This window comes from Bradysia coprophila (assembly GCF_014529535.1).
Source record: "Bradysia coprophila strain Holo2 chromosome IV unlocalized genomic scaffold, BU_Bcop_v1 contig_106, whole genome shotgun sequence".
Classification (NCBI taxonomy): Eukaryota; Metazoa; Arthropoda; class Insecta; order Diptera; family Sciaridae; genus Bradysia; species Bradysia coprophila.
In genome coordinates this window covers 127,095-140,898 of record NW_023503372.1, presented here as the reverse complement: position 1 = coordinate 140,898, position 13,804 = coordinate 127,095, and the positions used below count along the sequence as shown (strand labels likewise).

Sequence of the window (13,804 nt, the reverse complement as noted above, 5' to 3'; positions counted from 1 at the left end):
TTGGTAGCTACCGGGAAACATTATGTAGTACATGAATAAATCAGGAAGTCGAATAAATTACGGGGAAATGTATGGACGAGGAAGTCATTTTAGTGCGTGGGGAAACCACTCCGAAAACTGCGGCCAGGACTATGACTTTCCGTGGCTGCTTTTGACTTCCGTGACTTTTGAATAGAATCTGGATATCGACGAATTTTCATGACTTTTTGTGACTTTCCGGGATTTTCTATGACTTCTCTGGACGTGGCCTTCCTTGACTTCTCACGACCTTTCGCGTCTACTTTACTTTTTGACTTTCCGGATAATTTTGTGACTTTTTTCGTCCCAGAGCAACGACTTTTTCTGAGCTATCTGAAGAAAACATTGTTTCCGTGACCAAGAAACAAGTTAAATATATGACCAAATGACTGGAGTACATATTTTGAGAGGAAGGAAATTTAATTTATTACATTGAACATTGGACATAGAAAGAGATCCCATGTGGTGGGCCATAGCATCTGCAACCACGGTTCAGTGCTATGGCTTGACAGATCATTGTCACTTCTAACCACTCATTTGGTTATATACTTCTTAATTATAGGCCCTGATTCTGACTATAACAGAGACCCAAGCCATGACGCATCAATCGAAATCTGAGCCAAGAACTTAAATGCCATCTTCTTGTCTACTTACACATGAGGTTCGTCATCGTCAGGCGGAGAATGGTCCTATAGGAATTCAAGTGAAGGGTGAATGAATTGCGATAAAGAGTTTTTTCGAGCTAGTTCGGCCCTGGTCATTAGTCACTTTAGCGACTTGCTAAATTACAGACAAAAATGAGGTGTTTCATCGCTGCTACACCAACTGCTACATCTAGGCAAGACTGTAAATTGCGTCCCAAAATTCTTAAACAAAATACTCAGGGAGCTCAGGAACAAAAAATTGAATTTTATTTCCAATTTAAAATAGTTTCTTACATCTCCTCTAGCACCTACAATCCTATTTACAAATAAATTAAATTTATCGCTGAGATCTTTCCATGTGAATGTTGGTTTTGTTTCGGTGTAAAAGTTCGATCACAAAATCAAATAAATTGCAAAACTATTGCCGCAGCTTCCAAATTACGATACCAAGACCGACCAGACCACCGACAGCTAACAATGTACCAGTACCTTTACTGATCGCAAATTTGGGTTTTGTTCTTGCTTCTACCTCTTTGCGCTTGTATTCCAAAAATTTCTGTAACAACGGTATACTGTTAACATGTCGTTGTTTGCCACATAATTTGAAACACTTACTTGCCACTCAACGAGTCGATGCTCTTTGGGTAGGAGCTCATTTACGGCACCCAGAAACTTTAAAGCACCACAATAGAGCTCGAGGCGTGCATGTCCGAGAGATATGTAGAAAAAGCAATCCAAAGTCCTTTGTGGATCATCTCGGCTTATACCTTCCATCATAATGATCCCCTGATCGATTGAAATTCAAAATTAGTATCGACCTAAGTATGTAAGCTATCGATTCGAAATGTTTACCTTTCTCACGTCCATGTAGTAAAGACTTCCGATTAAGCGCCTTGCATATTCGTATCGAAGACGTATCAAGAGCTCGTCGTTGTCTTCCAATTCAAAATACACTTTTTCAACTTCCTGAAAAGAAAGAGTTCATTGAACCGTTGACGAAAGCAAGAAGTCGAATGCAATGGCGCCAAAAACAAATGATTTCGAGATTTGCTGTTACGTTTCTTTAATTTACGTTGCAAACTATTTTGTGTTCTTACCACTATTTCGCTACTTCGTCTTATCTCCAATAGATACCCCATAAATTCTTTATATTTTTCTACACTCAGATTTGCCTCTTTTGCCTCTTTTTCCATTGTCGCTTCCATCACTTTTTGCCTTATCTCTTCTGCCTCTTTTTCCATTGCCACTTGTGCCTCTTTTACCATTACAGCTTGTGCCTCTTTTACCATTACAGCTTGTGCCTCTTTTTCCACAGCCGCTTCTGCCTCTTTATCCATGATAAATTGACCGAAGTATTAGCTAAATTTCCACAGGCAATGAGAACTGAATTTTAGCAATTTAGCAATTTGTAGACACGTCCTGAGAAGATGAAAATATTTGTGATGTGTTTTGATCTCGGTGATGAACGAAAATGGAGCGAATGAACACAGGGATCAATCTCAAAGGAGGGGATGAAAGCGGTAAGTTCGATTAATCGGTAGAAAATATTATCATTAGAGCGCCTAAAATTCAAAAAATTTCACAAATTCGATTGGTCTTGGCATAGAGTTACGCTCCTGATAATAAGGCTCGGAATAGGTCAGGTCTGACCTGTTTTATTTCAGGTTGACCCGAACCTGATCTTGACCTGCTTGGTGCTTCAGTAATTCCACTGAGATGTAACGTGGATAACCGCTAGATCCCTAGGAAGTACAGAAGTTACAAAAATTGAAAATACAACTTTGTATATGAATTGAACCTTCTCGAAAACATTTCCGAACATTTTACAACCGTAGGACCACGGTAGAGTAAATCTAACCGGTTTATTTTACTCTGCCATGCGTAGGACACCCTGAAAATCACAGTTTTCCACGTTACAGATTCAATTTTTTTTTTTCGAAAGTTCCTAATAGCTGCGTTTCGTCTCTGTATCGATATAGAAATTACAGATTGCGTCAACAACGGCAATACGTGTTTTTGTCTGATTTGAAAATACTCCTGATTTTTGTTTAAATCATGTGCTTAAATGCAGTTGTTATCTTCAGGTCAATCAGACCAGGCTCAGGTCAAACCTGAAATTTTCATTCAGGTTCAGGTCAGATTCAGGTCAAGCTATCTCTGGTTCAGGTCAAGATCAGGTTCGACCTGAACCTGATCTGAATATATCAGGTTTGTACATTTCAGGTTCAGGTCACGTCAAACCTGACCTGTTCCGAACATTACCTGATTACTTTAAACTTAGAATGCATCGCTTTGAATACTTCTTTTGCGAGCTTCACTCGACCGTATAGCCGAAAACGTACCTGAAATTTTGCGTTGCTGAGATGACGACGAGGAATACAATTTTTGGGGTCAAGTTCGTAGATGGGTGATGTCAGACCCCGGATCTCGGAGTTATTCGAGTCTAGTTGGGAGAACAAAATTGTTGGCCTAAAATCTATGTGCCTAGACACGCTGCAATAAATTGTAAACGACTGTAGAAAGAAACATTTAAATCGAACGCATAGATTAGGAGATAATAGCACAGGAAGTCGGCTAACGTTCCAAAATGATATGGGTTTCGAAGAAATAAGAACTTCTTCAGATTCCTTGAATTCTAGAACTGACGAGACGGTGGATCTAGTAAGGTGATGTAATTTTGGGAACCAACCTGCTGCCATTTCAATAATCCAGGAAGTCTAGAGGAGAACCCAAAAAACCTCCGAAATCCATCAAAATCCTACAGTTCTAGAACTGGGAAGATGGTGGACCATGAGAAGTGGTGCACCTTTGGGAACCAACATATCGTTTCAAAAGCTAAAAAAATTATTGAAATCTGGTTTACCTTCAGTTACATGCAAAAACCCAAAGTATACAAACCACTGAAGGTAATGCAGACCCTCAACGGATCAGAGTTTTCACGTATCCAAACTTTGAGGTGTATTTCCTATGATCACAATACAATGTTTGTACGCATGTGTATCGATATACACCTCAAAGTATGGATACGTGCGTAACTGCTATTTTGCATTACCTTCAGTGGTTTATATATTTTGCAAAAACCATCATCTCTCATTCTACGGCCAAGCAGCAACATCTAGATTTTTAAATGGGTCTCCGAATCTGAATGGAACCATTATGCGAGTTGGTTGAACAAGAAATTTATGTGGTGAAACAGAGGGTGTGTCCTGCTTCTCACGACGCCGAACTCGGCGTCGAGAATCTGGACAATGGTTTCTGGGTTGAGGTTTTTGTTTGTGTTACTAGACTGCGACAGCCAGACAACCAAATCACAGACGAGTTGTGTCGAAGAATCTGACCAAATGGTTGGAGTTGGGTCGGTTTTGATGGAGGACGTGCATCGCATTGATTGTAATTGGACATGGAATAAGAAGGTAACGAGTCTCTGTGGTCTGTGGACTGCACCTCTTCACCTAAAAGAGTGCTCTGATCGAACTGTTTGGACTAGGCACACATTCAATCCTCAATGAATCATTCTTAATCTGAGACAAGTATGTAAATGAGAACTTCTGGTCTATCTATACCTGTGGGATGTGGGTAAGATCCAATATAACTCTTTCGCTTTCGGTAGACGTTAGAATGGTAGCAAAAATATTAACAAAATACCGAAACTCAGTGAGTTGTGAAGAAACAAAAAAAATGAATTTTATTTCACTTCCATTTAAACGCTCCAAATAGCGTCTTACATCTCCAATACATCCTACAATAGCTTACGACCTGTAATTCTATTTACATAAATTAAACTTAATCGGCATGCAATTCTCAATATATTAGTGGTTTGGTTTGTTTGATACAATAGTAAAATTTCGATCACAAAAAGGGAAAAATAATTTCAAAATCATAATGAATGGCGAAACTATCGCCGCAACTTCAAAAGTGCCAAACCAAGACCAACGACACCACCGACAACCAAAGCTGCACCTGTAGTGACCACCAAGCCTTTCTTTGCATCTTTCTTCATCTTATATTCGAGAAACTCCTAGAACAACATTACTGTTACGAGGCGAAATACTGCTGTTTGCCACATAATTTGAAACACTTACTTTAAACGCGGTGACTTCCGAACTTTCCGGCTCGACCTTTAAACTGGCTTTCAGAAGGTCTATCGCCAGGGTGTAATCTTTGAGACGTGCATATCCGATAGCTAGAAAGTAAAGATATTCCCGATTTCCTTGTGGGTGGGATAGCGTTAGATCTTCCATGAGGAGGAGGCCCTGTAGTAATTGAAAATTAGTCTTAACCATGTTCAATTAGTCGGATGGAAATTCAAAAATTTTACTCTGTTGATGTCTGAAGCATATCGACTTTTGATTAGGCACACTGCGTAGTCGAATGTAGCCTGATTCGTGATTTTCTCTTCTTTAGTCGCTTTAATGTACACTCTCTCGTATTTCTGAAAAGAAAATGTTGATTGGACAAAAGTAACAAAAATTGAATGAAGATCACGAATAGTAAGTGAATCCAATGTATCCAAAGCTGTTGTGAAATCATCAAGTTTCAATATTATAATGTCGAAGACAAAGGCGCTAAAACAAATGATTTCGCAATTTTTTCGAATGAAAAACGATTGACGGGTACCCATTCCACTATCCATATTGTGGTGAATCACCGAGAACATTTTCCTTTATTACGATGCAAACTAATTTTTGTTATTACCATTAATGTAGCTTCTGGAATCGCCTCCGTTAGATACGCTTCAAAAACTCCATACTCCTCCAATTTTTGAGTTGGCTCTTGGGCCGCTCGTGACATATCTGACATGATAATTGCGTCCAAAATATTGGCTAAATTTCCACACGTAATAAGAATGGGTTGTGATTTTCGCCATCTTGTTTTTGGCAAAAATTGCATGTATGTAGAAAGACTAACAGATGACGCTAGGAGTAACTCTATGATAAATTTGAATATTTGTATGGAGGATGTGAGATTTTTCTGAATCTAAAAGTTTTGGAGTGCGGAAATCAAAGTTTTTGATTTTTCTTGTTAAAATTAAAATGTTTTCTGTCGTATAAAAATAGTTCCGCATGAAATTTCAAGAAAAAATAATTATTCACTGGAACTATTTTTAAACGATGCAGAACGTTTTATTTATAACGAGAAAAATCAAAAACCTCCATTTCCGTACTCCAAAATTTTTAAATTCAGAAAAATCTTACATCCTCCATACAAATATTCAAATTTATCATAGAGTTACTCGCAACGCCATCTGATTTCCCCTGATTTCCCCTCTCGTTGAACGAAACTATATCACAACCCATTGAATTTTTTGCGATTCGTAAACACGACCTAAGATGATGAAAATATTTATGATGCGTTTTCCTCATAGACGAAAATGAAGCGATGAACGCAGTGAACTGAACATTCAAAGGGAGGGGATGGAAACGGTAGATCCGATGAATCGGTAAAATAATATGTTTCATTAAGGCGGCTAAAATTCATAATTCAGCAAGTTCCATTGGTCATAGTCACAGTTTCTTTCAGGTTTTGAGGCATTCACTGATGCTTTGTTTAACTTGTAAACCTTTTGTAAGACAAGCACTTCTAGGCAGGACATATAAATTTGCTAGTGGCTTCTCCGCCCTCCATAGACTTTTAAAGATAATTTTGGATAATTTTATATCGAGGAAATTCACTGTTAAAACGGGTTCTGCGTCAGCTGCTTTCGTGAGTGTTGTAACTTGTTCATTTACATGCTTTGTGGCTGAAAATCCTTTTTCTTTTCATCGAATTGCATGAACATCCGACAGCCTTGATATGAAAATCTATTGCATAGCTCGGGATAAAACGAAAAGTCATGTTTTCGTGTGTTTATTGATCTCGGCTTAGCATTGGATCTGCTAAATTCACACTGGACTTTTCAACTATTTACAGTCAGTGACAGTGAAATTTCAGCATGAATTTGCTTCATGATCCCATATATACAGTGGAAACTGTTTAATCTTGTTTATCCAGTTGAAGTCGCTACACGCACGCGTATAGCAGTGATAGTATAAAAAGGTTTTGATTGTTATGTGGATCTTTTTTTTACGAGCTTTTTACTCGTAATGGATTGGTATATGTGCAACGCAATGTCAACGACAAGCCGATTTGTATACTTCACATCAGCGATTTGGAACAATTTCTTCCACCATCCTTTGAACGCGCCCCATCGTTCCTGTCACGCAATAATCGTCGTCGTACCAGAAACCATTCGAAATGGAATTCACGCGTTGCGGACAAAGAAAACGTTTCGACTCAGAGTGGTGACACGAATGACACTCCGATGGACACTCCAGCGACTCATCAAGTCCAACTGACGTTGCCGCCTACTTCCTCCTAGCGGCTACATCAATTCAATTCGGTGCATTATGGAATATGGAATATTTATGGATCTGGATTACTGATATGGTCAAGTTTTTTGTGTTTATGTTTATTGTGTTCATCAAGAAAGTTATTTCTGTTATCGTCGTTTGCCTCTCGATCTCAAGTTTTCATTTCATTAAATTAGAATTTGTATTAATTGGCGTTTTCTTAGGTTTAATGGTAATCATCGGCAGTCTATCTGGAAGTGACACATTCCCAACTTACGTGCTACGCGGTGTTTTCGATGTCTTCTAGGACTAATGCTAATCTGAACTCTGTCCGCAATGGATCGGTATGTATACCCAATGTAGTGCTCAGGTCTACATTGAAAGCTAATGGTGATCGTTTGAATTTTTGTCATGTTAACGCGGGTAGCATTCCCCCGAAGATTGATGAATTTCGTGCTGTCTTTGAGAAAACTAATTCGGATCTTGTCATAGCGTCTGAAACCTGGTGCAAGAGCTATCATTCGGACAAGTTGATTGAATTGTTTGGCTTTGTGTCTGTCAGGAATGATCGGTATGCTAAGAAGAGTGGGGGGGTAATCTTATACGTTCGTAAAGGATTGTGTTACAAAGTCGTCAAGGTCTCCGATAAGATTTCTTCTGAGTTCGTCTTTATTGAGATTATCTTCCCTGACTCTAAGATGCTGGTTGGCGCTTACTATAAGGCTCCTAATGTTAAGGAGTTGGATGTGCTTGAAGATGTACTGCTTGAGCTCACGGTGGCATATGATGATGTGTTAATCCTAGGTGACTTTAATGAGAATCAAATGGGGACAGTTAATGGCCGGTGTGACTCCTGTTTGAGTAGGTCCTGCAGTAAGTGTATGTTTGCCGACATTATCGGTAAATTTGGTCTGGAGTCGGTGGGTGACATACCGTCCCATTATCCGTTCAATGAACGACCTTCGCTTATAGACCTGTGCCTGACGAATAGGCCTGAAAAGGTAATTTTCTTCAATCAGGTGTCGCATGGCATGTCACGTCATGACTTGCTTTTTGGATCTTACAGCTGCAACAAGTCGTTGGCTAGAGTGCCCCGATTTAGGAGAAATTTGTTGCGAGTGGATGTTAGTGCGCTTAACTCTGATGCTTCTTCGATTGGATGGAATGCTATTTTTCACTCAACTGATGCAAGTGATATGGTGGACATCTTCAATGATAAAGTTCTCTCTCTTCTCGATGCGCATGCCCCTCTGAAGCAGGTTGGGGCTGACAAGTCTCTGTCCTCTACTCAGCCTTGGTTTACGAATGAAATAAAGAGAGCTATCCTTGAGAGAGATGTTGCAGAGTCCGAGTATAGACGTGGTCGGGTAACAAGGTCTCACTACTGTCGCCTCCGCAATTTGGTGACTAATCTGATCAAGAAAGCTAAGTATGACTACATGCAGCCTAAGCTTCACGCTGGGCTCGGGTCGAAGGCTCTCTGGAGGAATCTGCGGGAGATTGGTGCAGTGTCGTCGAGTAGCGTTAAACCAGAGTTTACGGCCGGTGAGTTTAATGCCCATCTTGTTAAGCCTGATCATACACGTGGTGCTGATGATCACAGAGCAGCCGTCGCTTCTGCTCCGAACCGTGATGCATGTTTTAGCTTCTCCAACGTGTCCAGTCTCGATGTTGCAAGGGCTGTTAACTCCATTAAGTCAAATTCGGTTGGACTGGACGGAGTCCCTCTGGTGTTTGTTAAAATGATTTTGCCGTTCGTCTTGCCTCCGCTTACCCACATCATTAACTACGTTTTCACGTCCTCTGCTGTGCCGCGTATCTGGAAGCTGTCAAAGGTGCTGCCGGTTCATAAGAAGAGCAGATCTCGGGGATTAAATGATTTTAGACCGATTTGTGTGCTCCCTTGCCTGTCGAAAGTGTTAGAAATTCTAGCGAAGGAGCAGTTGGTTGCGTACCTTAAATCGAATGATTTGCTTGACAAATACCAGTCTGGTTTCAGGGAAAAACATAGTACGAGTACGGCGTTGCTTCATGTCTCTGACGAGATCAGAAAATCGTTTGAGAGGAAGCGTCTTACGATTATGGTGCTGCTTGACTTCTCCAAGGCTTTTGACTCTCTTGATCACTCTAGACTCCTTTCTAAGCTATCTGCTGGGTTCGGCTTTGAGGCTTCGGCTGTTAGCCTCATCAGGAGCTACCTCGCTGATCGACACCAATGTGTCAGCATTGGTGGTTTCGTGTCAGAGCCGTTGCGCAATGGATCTGGGATTCCGCAGGGCTCGGTCCTGGGCCCGCTTCTTTTTTCGCTATATATCAATGATCTGCCAGCGTGCTTGAGGGCGGTTGCACACCACGTGTTTGCTGATGACGTTCAATTGTTCTATTCGTTTGATAGGAGTCGTCTGAATGAGTCGGTTTTCAGATTGAACCAGGATCTGCATGCGGTCAGTCGCTGGGCACGTGTGAATCGTCTATCATTGAATGCGAAGAAGTCTCAGGCGATTGTTTTTTCTGAGCTGAGTGATGCGCTACTGAAGACCCAATTGTTTCCGCGTATCCTTCTTGATGGTGTCGTAATACCGTATATGGATGAAGTGTTGAATCTTGGCCTCCTCATGGATAGGAAACTCTCCTTTAAGAGTCAGGTGAAAGTGATATGCTCTAACGTGTTCTCGAGGCTTCGTAGCCTTTGGCCTAACGGTCACCTTTTCTCAACGAAAATGCGTTTAATGTTGGTCAAGACCCTCATTGTACCGGCTTTCACGTATGGCGAGTGTGTTTACTCAACCAACCTTAGCGCTGCTGACGTTAAGTCACTCGAAAGAGCTTTCTCTGCCTGTGTTCGTTTCGTGTACGGGTTAAGACGCTATGACAGTACTCGAGATTATGTGAATAGGATTTTTGGCTGCTCTCTGATGACTTACATCAGACACCGGCGCTGCTCTGCATTACATAACATTGTCAGATCAGAAAGTCCACCATATCTGTTTGATAAGCTGATTCACGGAAGCTCGTCGCGAAGTAATGTTTTTTTGGTACCAAGGCACCTCACCGTTCAGTATAATCGCTCGTTTTTCGTCAGAACAGTTTCTGATTACAATTCGTTGCCTGTCAGTGTGAGGAGAATTAACTCGGCTGCGGGATTTGGAAAAGCTTGTCTTGACTATCTTAGCATGCATTTGTAGACTTGTGGACTAACGGGTTGCTACTGGACTTGTGGTACAGAGTTCATTGCGTCTTCATGATTTATTTCGTTCGTAAATGCACGTAAGTTTTGATTGTGTCCTTTGAGCCCTGTGTTAATCTATCGAGAAGTATAATTGCCCTAGTTTTGATGATTACCATTACCCCTTTCTGCCATTTTTGTTTTGTCTTTCCTAAATCGTCACAGTAACGCCTAACTTTAATTTTGATTTTAACTATGCCAATACTTCGTATCTAATGTTCGTCGCTGAATCTGATCATGTTTCTTTTCTAATTATCGTACTGTGTATCGTCGTTAATGTCTTGCCCATATCAAATGTAAATATTATTATTATCCTAAGTGTATTCGTAAGGACATTTGTATAAGGATTCATTTCCTTCTTGTTCTATTTATGTAATAAAAAGTTGAAAGTTGGATCCGCTGAAAAACAGCTGAATCAAATTCATGCTGAAATTTCACTGCCTCTAAAAGTAGTCCTTGTTATGTAAATGACTATAATGGAAATGGTCGGACTAGATTAAATTAGATTATAGTTTTGGGAGGCCTCTTCTTGACGAAGCAAAAACCAGGATCAAGGATCTTTTGTTCCGTTCTCGCTTACTTCCTCAATCAGGGAACATTTCCGGTTTTCGATTGGAAGATAATTGCCATCTTAGAGGTCAAAATATCCGAAGGTGCAAAACCTAAAGCTTGTGAAAAGTGGGAAATCCCTAAAGATATGTACACCAGTCCCAGGTGTTAGACCACAAGAACATAGGGTTGCCATATTACTTATTTTGCGCGGCAAGTATTTCATGTTTATATTCATTCGTCATTTGGGACCATCAGATAGACTGATCTATTCTGGATGATCGTTAAGCTTACATTGGTTCGTAACTGCACCAACAACTATCCTTAATTCCATAGGAAGTGATAGGAGGTCATTGCTCCAGCATTTCGACACAAATGGTCAGAAGGCTTTCGGTGTAGCACTCCATGGTAGGTCGTCCATAGTTGCTGACTTAACAACCTTCGACAGCCTCAGCTTCAGCTCCGGCTTTGTAAAATTCTCTGAATAGCGGTATACCTTAGTAGCCAGACTAAGGTCACTTGATTACGGACAAGCTTTTTCAGGAAGTTTTTAAATTCATCGACCAGGTGCTTAAGGCTTTGATCTAGGATTCTTTATCGGTGCAGATACAGATTGGTTGAAGCTAACTTCATCAGCAGAGCATCACTCTAGGATCGCTAGAACTTTTGCTAGAACTGTTCGGACTATGTAGGACTCAAACCTAATGGATCGAAATTATTTACTTTTAGCATTTACGCAAGACTTTAGAATGCGCCGCAAAAACATTATAACAAAATAACGACACCGATGAACTATGAAGTAACAAAAAATTGAATTTTATTTCGCATCCGTTTGGACGCTCAAAATAGCTTCTTACATCTCTAATACAATATCATACACCACTCATCATTCTATTTACATATAAATTAAGTCTACCGCTGAGATCTTTCAATATTAACTGTTTGGTTTGCTTAGAAGGAAAATTTCGATCACAAAAGAGAAAAAAATAATTTCAAAATCAAATGAACGGCAAAACTATCGGCGCATTCTCAAAAAGCTTAGACCAAGACCGACGATTCCACAGATAAGCAAAGCTGAACCGGTAGTGACGGCCAAGCCGATTGTTGCTTCTCGTTTCATCCTGGCTTCAAGATATTCCTGGAACAACATTACTGGTTACAAGGTGAAATGTTGCTGTTTGTCACATAATTTTGAAACTTACTTTCCACTCTACAAGCTGCTTATTTTCTGGTGCAGTCAGTGAAAAGGACTTCAGACACAGTAACGCATTGGAGTATTCTTTAAGACGTGCATATCCAAGGGACAGGTAGAAAAAGTATTCTCGATTTCCTTGAGGGTGTATTATGCTCAAATCTTCCAAGATAACGAGTCCCTGTTCGACAGAACTTAAAAATTAGTCTCGACCACGTCTAATTAGTCGATTTGAGTTAAAATTTTACCTTACGTATATCTCCATGGACCGCACTTTTGATTAGTTCCGTTGCATAATCGAATCGAAGCTTATTTGTGAGCATTTCTTCTCTTACCGCTTTAAGATAGGTCTTTTCCATTGCCTGAAAGGAAAGTTGAGGAAAAGTTGAATAGAGATCACACGGATTGCAGTAAGTGGACCAGAAATCCAGGGTGAAATCACTTGAGAAATTATCAAATTTTTTCAAGTTTTACGTCGAAGACAAATGGCGCTAAAACAATTGACTTTGAGAGTTTTGCGATAGAAAAAGAATTGACTGTTACGCATTCACTATTCATGTAGCGCAAAGTCAGGCGTCACCAAGAACAGTATCAGTATGCGAGAAAACAGCAAAATGTTTCTTTTGATACGATGCAAACTATCTTGTGCAATTACCAATATCTCAGAAGCAGTAGACGACTCGTTTATATACGCTTCAAACAAAGTGAGATTGTCGTCAACTTCCTCTGGTACTGCTTGTACTTCTTGCGAGGCTTCTTGTGCCGGTTTTGCCATGATAAATTGACTAAGATATTAGCTACAGTTCCACACGATATTTCGATTTTAATAATTCAATTTTAACAATTTAGGGATTCCGTAGATACGTCGTCCTGAGACGATGAAAATATTTGTGATGTGTTTTGCGAATAGAGATCTCGGTGATGAACGAAAATGGAGCGATGAACTCGGTGAACGAACTTATCAGGATGGGAAGGAAACCGATATTGTATAAATCCAATGAATCGGTAAAACATTGAATGTTGAATTTGGCCGCCAAAAATTTCAAATTTTATGGATTCGGTTGTACCCAATACAGTTTTACCAATTATCTATATGTCTGATCGGTCTGTTATGGATTATCAGGTATATATTACAACGTTTACAACCCAAGGCAAAGTATTTTTGGTTTGTAGTTCGAATCTAAAGTTATGTACATAATTCGTGTTAACAAACGAATACTCGCCTTCATAAGAACGACTTTTCGCGTATCCGTTTTCAACAATGTAGCCCACACTGCCAGCGAAATTGCGTAAAGGACCTTTTGTACCTTTTCTCCCCTCAAAAGGCAATGTGAAAATCATATTTTATTGACGCTTTGTCTGATGACAGTTCGGGAGGCGTGGAAAGTGTCTATTTTCACCCCGAACTGTCACCTTTATCTTTGTTGTGTAACTAATTTATGTTTTGGGGGAAAAGCGGTTAATCGAACCTCACATATACATGTGTTCACGTCGGGAAGAAAATAGAAAATTACAACTCAAACGATTCGCTCTGGCCGTAAGACTTTGCTTTTGTTGAAATTGCCTATTTTCCTTCCTCAGTAAACAAATAACTATTACTAAGTAGCGAGACATTTAGTTTCTTTGGTAGAATACGAGACATTTCCGAGGACATTCCGCTTTCATCGCAAGATAACGTCCTATATGTTATGTCTAGATAGAACGAAATAATCTGAGCCAGTTTTGTGTTTGTTTGTGTTTATCTCGGTTTGTTGTTATCATGTTCGTTTATTCTTCTTTTAGACTAATTCACTTTGCGGTTCATCCACATACACTGTGAAAAGTCTTGTCTGTATAGCATGATTCG

At 39.9% G+C, this 13,804-nt stretch overlaps 3 protein-coding genes across 5 annotated transcripts; all 3 read right to left on the bottom strand.

The window, feature by feature from the left end:
• Positions 1–906: 906 nt before the first annotated feature.
• Positions 907–2,156, bottom strand: LOC119070910 (mitochondrial fission 1 protein-like). Of its 3 annotated transcripts, XM_037175440.1 has the most exons (5): positions 1,988–2,156; positions 1,763–1,939; positions 1,515–1,631; positions 1,278–1,448; positions 907–1,218 (listed from the first exon to the last, which is right to left on the bottom strand). In XM_037175440.1, exons 1-5 carry the CDS (start codon positions 1,997–1,999, stop codon positions 1,081–1,083), a joined length of 615 nt encoding a protein of 204 aa, XP_037031335.1. In that variant the 5' UTR covers positions 2,000–2,156; the 3' UTR covers positions 907–1,080. The 3 variants fall into 3 exon arrangements, with proteins under 3 accessions (XP_037031335.1, XP_037031334.1, XP_037031333.1); XM_037175439.1 differs by having other exon boundaries at positions 1,515–1,628; positions 1,760–2,156; XM_037175438.1 differs by having other exon boundaries at positions 1,763–2,156.
• Positions 2,157–4,434: 2,278 nt separating this feature from the next.
• On the bottom strand, positions 4,435–6,050 carry LOC119070911 (mitochondrial fission 1 protein-like). Its single transcript, XM_037175441.1, has 5 exons — positions 5,960–6,050; positions 5,358–5,510; positions 4,981–5,094; positions 4,745–4,915; positions 4,435–4,680 (listed from the first exon to the last, which is right to left on the bottom strand). The coding sequence occupies exons 1-5, from the start codon at positions 6,023–6,025 to the stop codon at positions 4,558–4,560; spliced, it is 627 nt and encodes a 208-aa protein (XP_037031336.1). The 5' UTR covers positions 6,026–6,050; the 3' UTR covers positions 4,435–4,557.
• A 5,509-nt stretch (positions 6,051–11,559) lies between these two features.
• On the bottom strand, positions 11,560–12,897 carry LOC119070912 (mitochondrial fission 1 protein-like). The gene is made up of 4 exons (XM_037175443.1): positions 12,614–12,897; positions 12,207–12,320; positions 11,969–12,139; positions 11,560–11,904 (listed from the first exon to the last, which is right to left on the bottom strand). Exons 1-4 carry the CDS (start codon positions 12,731–12,733, stop codon positions 11,782–11,784), a joined length of 528 nt encoding a protein of 175 aa, XP_037031338.1. The 5' UTR covers positions 12,734–12,897; the 3' UTR covers positions 11,560–11,781.
• Between the last annotated feature and the right edge of the window lie 907 nt (positions 12,898–13,804).